At 44.0% G+C, this 6,430-nt stretch overlaps 1 protein-coding gene across 2 annotated transcripts in view; it reads right to left on the bottom strand.

Annotated features, from left to right (window-relative positions):
• Positions 1-1,201, bottom strand: part of Minpp1 (multiple inositol-polyphosphate phosphatase 1) — a 29,667-nt gene extending 28,466 nt beyond the window's left edge. For both annotated transcript variants that reach the window (XM_005385892.2, XM_005385893.2), the window contains exon 1: positions 479-1,201. In XM_005385892.2, coding sequence (XP_005385949.1) covers positions 479-1,118 — 640 coding nt within the window. In that variant the 5' untranslated portion in view covers positions 1,119-1,201. The remainder of the gene's footprint in view (positions 1-478) is intronic.
• Between the last annotated feature and the right edge of the window lie 5,229 nt (positions 1,202-6,430).

Raw genomic sequence — 6,430 nt, forward strand, 5'->3', positions numbered from 1 at the left:
TTTTTTTTTGGTTTTTCTCCGGTACGGGGAACCGAACTCACGACTTTGCGCTTGCCAGGCAGGTGCTTTTGCCGCTGAGCTAAATCCCCAGCCCCAATCTAAAATATTTTTAAAAAAATTTTTAAAGTGCGCTCAACCATAAAAGTAGGTTCCTGGGCGGGAGTAAGGAATGGGGGCAATTCAGCTGAAAATAGGGAGATCTCATCTGCCTCCTTTCCTGCTGGATCACCAGCGTCTACTACAGCGCCTGGCGGGTAGAGGGTGCTGAACTCATACCTGACAAATGACTAAATGAACATATATATGAAGACAAGAGACAGAGCCAAGTCCCCAACATCCGTGCCCAGCAAGGGGACAGCTGGGAGGATGCTGGATTGGGACAGAGGAAAGAAATTAGAGTCTGGGCCTGGAGAAGTCCCGGGTCTGGAGGAGGCAAGAGAGGACTGTGGACCCGACAGGGCTCCGGCCCCGCGATCACCTGCGACGTCGGGCGGCGGCGACAGCCCAGGGTAGTAGTGCTGCCACAGCCCCTGCAGGAAGGCGGCGCCGCTGTCTACGCAGCGGTGCTTGGAGCTGGTGACCAGCTTCAGGCGGCCGTAGTTCTCGCGGGTGAAGAGGGCCGGGAAGAGTGAGGCCAGACGCAGCGCCAGCTGTCGCATGTCCTGCCGTCCCTTCTCCACCAGCTGCCCGTCCATCCAGTCCGCGTACCACAGCGGCCAGTCGGCCAGCGCGGCGCCCAGGCCGCGAGACTGCGCACTGCCCGGCCTGTCATCCTCCGGCCCGCGGGCCTGCAGCAGCCCGTGCAGCCGCCTCAGCTTGTTGATCTGCTTGGCCGTGGGGTAGCGGGTGCCGTGGCGGATGAGGGCGACCAGCTGCACCGGGGTGCAGCTGCCCTCCAGCAGCTCCGGGTCCCTCTGCGGCGTCTCAGGGTCCGACAGCAGCCCGGGGTTGACATCCTCATAACGAGTCTTGGTGCCGAAGTAGGGGCTGAGCGCCGATGTCACTGGGTCCCTCGGCTCCAGGAACGAGCAGCGCGCAAGCGTCGAGAGCAGGGCCGCAGCCAGGGCAGCGGTGGGCGCTACGGAGGCCCTGAGGAGGGCTCGGGCCCCACAGAGCATCGCGCTTGCGGAGCTGCCCGCCGACGGGAACGCGGGCCGTGGAAGCCCAACTTCCGGCTCCGCTGGCAGGGGCGGGGCTGGCAGAGGGCACTTCCGGCCTGCGCCCCTCAGAGTTGCAGTTCCTATCCGGGCTGTGAGGCTATCGGGGGCTGTTTCGCGCCGGCGAGAAGCCTGTGAGGAAGTGCGTAGTTCTGGAGCGCAGATGGAGTTGTGGGAAAACCCCGCGGACTTGGGAGGCCTGTGGCAAAGGTGGAGCCGGAGTCTACCAGCGAGAGCGGGGGCGGGTTTCGCTTTAGCCGGAGCCCTGGGGACTGACTTCAGAGACTTTGCGGCTTGTGAGATTTCCCAGGATGCGAATGAACCCCAGGCCAACCCTCAACCTCTAAGGCTGTAAAACAGGCCCTTTTTTAATGGATGAGTCCTGTCTGCCAGCCTCAGCTCGGTTCTACTGATTTTCAGCATGTCCTCGCGGAACCGCCCGCAGCCCTTTGGTCCTTGCGTGGGCCTTCTGAAGCCCACGGTTTACGTGCCACTAGAGTTTCAACAAGAGCAGGGTACAGCGAAGTAGAGAGCTTGGAAAGGGGCTTAGGTTACTACAAATTTAAGCCCTGAAGCTTTGCATTTATTTTGATCTGGGCCGGCAGAGCTGACAACACCTACAGAATTCTGTGTGTGTTGATCCTGAAGCTTTAGAGAGTAGAGACAGCAATCTTATTTGGCCCCACTGAGTCATGGCTCAACAGATTACTCTGTTAATGAGCATGAGCTCATCTGCTGTGTGAAGCAAACAAGCTATTTACCACCACTCCACAGCCATACTCTTTGCCCACGTGGTTATTACTCAAATCAGCAGCTGAGTTTTTCTAGGTTATTTCTCAGAAACTTTGACCCAGATATCATAATTCTGAATAATACCTTGGATTCTTCACCGGCGACCCAGTATATATGCCAGTTGGGAAAAAATGAGTATTAAAGTCGCCATAATTGCAGACTAGTAGTACTCCACTGTGTGTAGACAGCACATTTCGTTACCTGGTCATCTGCTGTTGGACATATAGGCCCTTTTCAAGATTTAGCTATTAGGAATTGTGTCCCTATAAACATGAGTATGCATGTATCACTGCAATACGAGATCCTTAATTTTTGGGAAGATACCTAGAAAGGGAATAGCTAGGTTGAATGGAATTTCTACTTTTAGTTTTGAGGAATCGCTGTACTGAGTTCCACAGTGGTTGTGCCAGTTTACAGTCCCACCAACAATGTAGGAGGATTACTTTTCCCTTGCAGTCTTGTTAGCACTTGTTATTACCTGATTTCTTGATGGTGGAGTACGAAGGAATCTCACTATTGTTTTACTTTGCATTTGTCTAATGGCCAGCGATATTGAATATTTCTTCATGTATTTATTGTCCATTGGTAATTCTTCTGTGAAGTGTCTATTCATTTCAACTTGCCCCTTGAGTCTTTTATGGTGGGGTAATTTTTTTGAATTCTTAGACCATAATTTTTTTTTTTTTTTTTTTTTTGGTTTTTCTCCGGTACGGGGAACCGAACTCACGACTTTGCGCTTGCCAGGCAGGTGCTTTTGCCGCTGAGCTAAATCCCCAGCCCCGTAGACCATAATATTAAGTGAAGTAAATCAAACACACAAGCTTAAATATTGCTTGGTTTCTCTTGTATGAGAATGAATTTAAATTAGAGCTTATCTTTTGTAAGTTTATTTCCTAAGTTTCTCACATGATTAAGGCACTGCTAAGGGACTGCTGACCATCTGAAAAGATATTTTGCAATTCCAAAGTAACTACTTAAGAAAGTTGTCAGCAAGCATCATAATTACCATAGTTCCCTGAACCCACTTGTGTGCATAAAAAGATAACCAAATCCGTAATACACTTCTTAACCTTTACACTTTGTAGGCCAACGTGCTTTGTATGTGCCGGCTCAGAGAAGCCGGATGGAGCAAGTTTACTACAACTGTACTGGAACTATAGGTTAACTCAATTTCTGCCTCTTCAGCCTCCACAGGTACCATAAAAGTAAATAAATAAATAAATATAAAAATAAGGTTATTAAAGAAGATAGCTATCTGGTGAAGAAACAATAGAGAAAAGGAAAAGGCTAGAGAACATAGTCTCATAAGTTAGACTTTCTGATTCTTTTTTAGCTTTCTAGTTTTCAAGTCCAGCTTCATCATTTACTATCTGTAAGAACTTAAGCAACTTAAATTCTTTAGGCTCCTTTTTTTCACCTATAAATTGAGGATACTAATCTGTATGATGGAATTATTGAGAACATTGAATGAGACAATTTATATAAAAACTTTCTATAGTCTGTTAGCCCAAGTAAATACTAGTTCCTTTAAGCAAAATTTAAGTTTTTTATTATCACTTCTCCCTTAATCAAGTAAACTGACAAATAAGGTTTTTTTTCATAGATACCTCTTACCTTACAGCTGCATTAGGCAGCTAATTGTATGCCTATGCCTATGCCAAGGAAGATTTAGCTCTACTGTCTTAGGGTCCTTCTGTTATATTGTTTCTCTTTTTAAATATGCTAGTGTTGATTTAGTACTTATTTGCTTTCACTGCAGTAATAAAGCCAGCAGAGCACTCCATATGTTTGGATGGGGCTGAGGTTATCCATGTTTCAATAGCAGTCCCTTCATCCTTGCTGGAATGTTGAGACTGCTCAGATCACAAAATCGAAGAAATATAAAACACCTTTGCTCCATTGCCAGTAGCTGGGTTGTTCCTCAGCATATCAGAGCTACATTGAATTGCATAAAACGTCTTCAACTGATGTAGGAAGCTTCGCTGAACCACACACAACCAGATAGGTAACCTGTTGTTTTACATTCTTCATCATACCCGAGTAAGATAGAAAAGATAGGTAAAAAGAAGACAAGAATATTTGTATTAAAATTGAACTTTAAGAAAGACTCCATCTTTAAGACATAAAAAATATTGAAACATTTTTTTCTTTCCAGACAAAATTCCTAAGGGCCTTATCTACAATAAGCCTATAAAGTAGGCTCTGGGCCTATGCCTTTGACTTGTAAATTGCACTCCTTCCTAGTAACCTCCATCCTCGGAACAGGATGCCCCATTAAGAGAGCATATATAAGAGGGCATATCAGCATTAAGCACTAGAAATGCTTTGCATTTCACCAAATTGGTCCAAACCCTACAGACACTAGAATATACATCCTAGATAACTCATTATTGGAACAACCTCCAGCCTCCACAAATATACCCAGATCAAGGTCATAAAGTACTCCATTTCTTTATGTGAGTACTTTCAAAAGTCTGTCTTAATTAATTATTGATGGATCTCAAATGTCCTTTTTCTGTGACAGGAGTCAGCAAGCAGACAACCTTCCGCATGGGTTGGGTGAGTCAAAGTTCCCCATCTCTGTTTTGGGGCCCTCCTTGGACCCTCTCTGGTGACATTTCCTTGGTGAACCAGTGGCAGGAGGTAAGCAAAGCATAGATTATGACTTTGGTAAATGCAGCCAAAGGTTTTACTTTTTTTTGTCATCTCTACTTCTCCAACCCTTTGCCCTTTGATGCATAGCTTTTCTCCCTTTCTCTCATCTGCACTCCTCCTTCCCCTCTTCCTCTGGCTCTCTCTTGATTTTTCTTCAAACCTCTGCAGCTTTAGGCGAGATCAGGCACATTCAGGGTAGTTTGGCTGTAGACTGTAGCTTCACGTTTTACTTTTCAGTAGCCATAGGCTCCTAAGTCCTAGATACGAATCACTTGCTCCCTCTAACAAGAAATGGGAAGAGTTCTTGGCCTTCCTTCCAGCCATCATACCTCAGTGAAAGGAGTCACTGGTGAGGAGGTAATATGCTATTTTTGACAACCCTTAGGCTGTAACTACTTAATAGATCCTTCTTGCATATCTCTGTCTTCCTGAGAAACCACCACGTATTACAGCAGCCATTGATATTTTCCTACTAATCTATCCATAACTGTGTTAAGTTTGTAATGTTCCTATCCTATTTCATAATGTATGTTTATTATTATGTGTTTCCTACAACAACCATTGAGAATAGTTAATGATTTTTCAATAGGTCACTCATGTATAGCTCTATTTATTTTCTTTAGAAGCCACTTTGAAGATACCAAAGTATAGCACAACAACTCTTGATAATCTCCTACCTCTTTTGTCTCTAACTCACTATTATTTGTCTATTTGTTTTCCTGAGAAACTATTTTGTAGATAATAATATGTAAAACGATAACCATTGATAATTTCCTACCATTTTGTCTGTAATTTGCTAAGTCCCCCCTATTATTATGCTATCCTTCTTTTATTCTTTAAAATAAAAAAAAAAAAAAAAAGAAATGGGAAGAGTTGTCAAGAGATACACCCTAGGACAGTAGTCTTATTAGACATCCCCTCAGGTCATATACACTGCTTCCAGATCAAATGGAATTAAACTTTGTACATTATCTGGAGCCAGTCACCACAAACATCTTCAGGTCTACAAAGTAGAGGGAGGGTCCCAGGTTCTATACCCTGTAATAATTAGAGTTTTAATGGTCCAGTGTTCACAAAAAACATAGATATGTTTATTTTAAATTCTTCTTTGGCCATTGTTATAATTAAAATAAGGAAAGCTAGATTTGTTAACAAAGTAGAGAGGAATCTATATACTCTGTACACTCCACCTATTTTGCTTGAGTAAGCAGCTCAAGACAAATGGAGGTCAATATTAAAGATAACTCACCATTATTCTAATTCTAGTCAAGCTGATGCTCCCCTGTGCTATTGTTAAAACAAACTGTTGTGTACATATTCCTGACAACTCTGCAAATATGTCTTTTGTGTTATAAAATCTATGTTCACAAATTAATATGATGTCAGATTCAGTGGCGTGCTGATAATAACCCTTTTCTTCTAGGTCTCCTAAGGGTCAGTCAGGATGAGACTTTTAGTTCTTGGCTAGGCAGGGTCAATGCTCTTTTCTCTGCCTAAAGTAGCTATAAGAATATGAAACTTTGGGGGCTGGGGATTTAGCTCAGCGGCAAAGTGCCTGCCTGGCAAGCGCAAGGTTGTGAGTTCGGTTCCCGGTACCAGAGAAAAACCAAAAAAAAAAGAATATGGAACTTTGGTGCCTCTGTAGCCCTTAAAAATAACAGATTGAAGATTGGAGCTGAGGATTAGGCAGGATAGAAGAAAATAAACATTGATAAGATAAGGAAAGTGTAATAGTTGCGTTGTACTTTTAAGAGGAACTCCAGACTCAGGACACCAGAGTTTTTCAGGCTTGTTTTCTCTTTAAGAAAAAAATTCCTAAGGGCCTT

Source organism: Chinchilla lanigera, unplaced genomic scaffold (genome assembly GCF_000276665.1).
Source record: "Chinchilla lanigera isolate Chin_1 unplaced genomic scaffold, ChiLan1.0 scaffold00024, whole genome shotgun sequence".
Classification (NCBI taxonomy): Eukaryota; Metazoa; Chordata; class Mammalia; order Rodentia; family Chinchillidae; genus Chinchilla; species Chinchilla lanigera.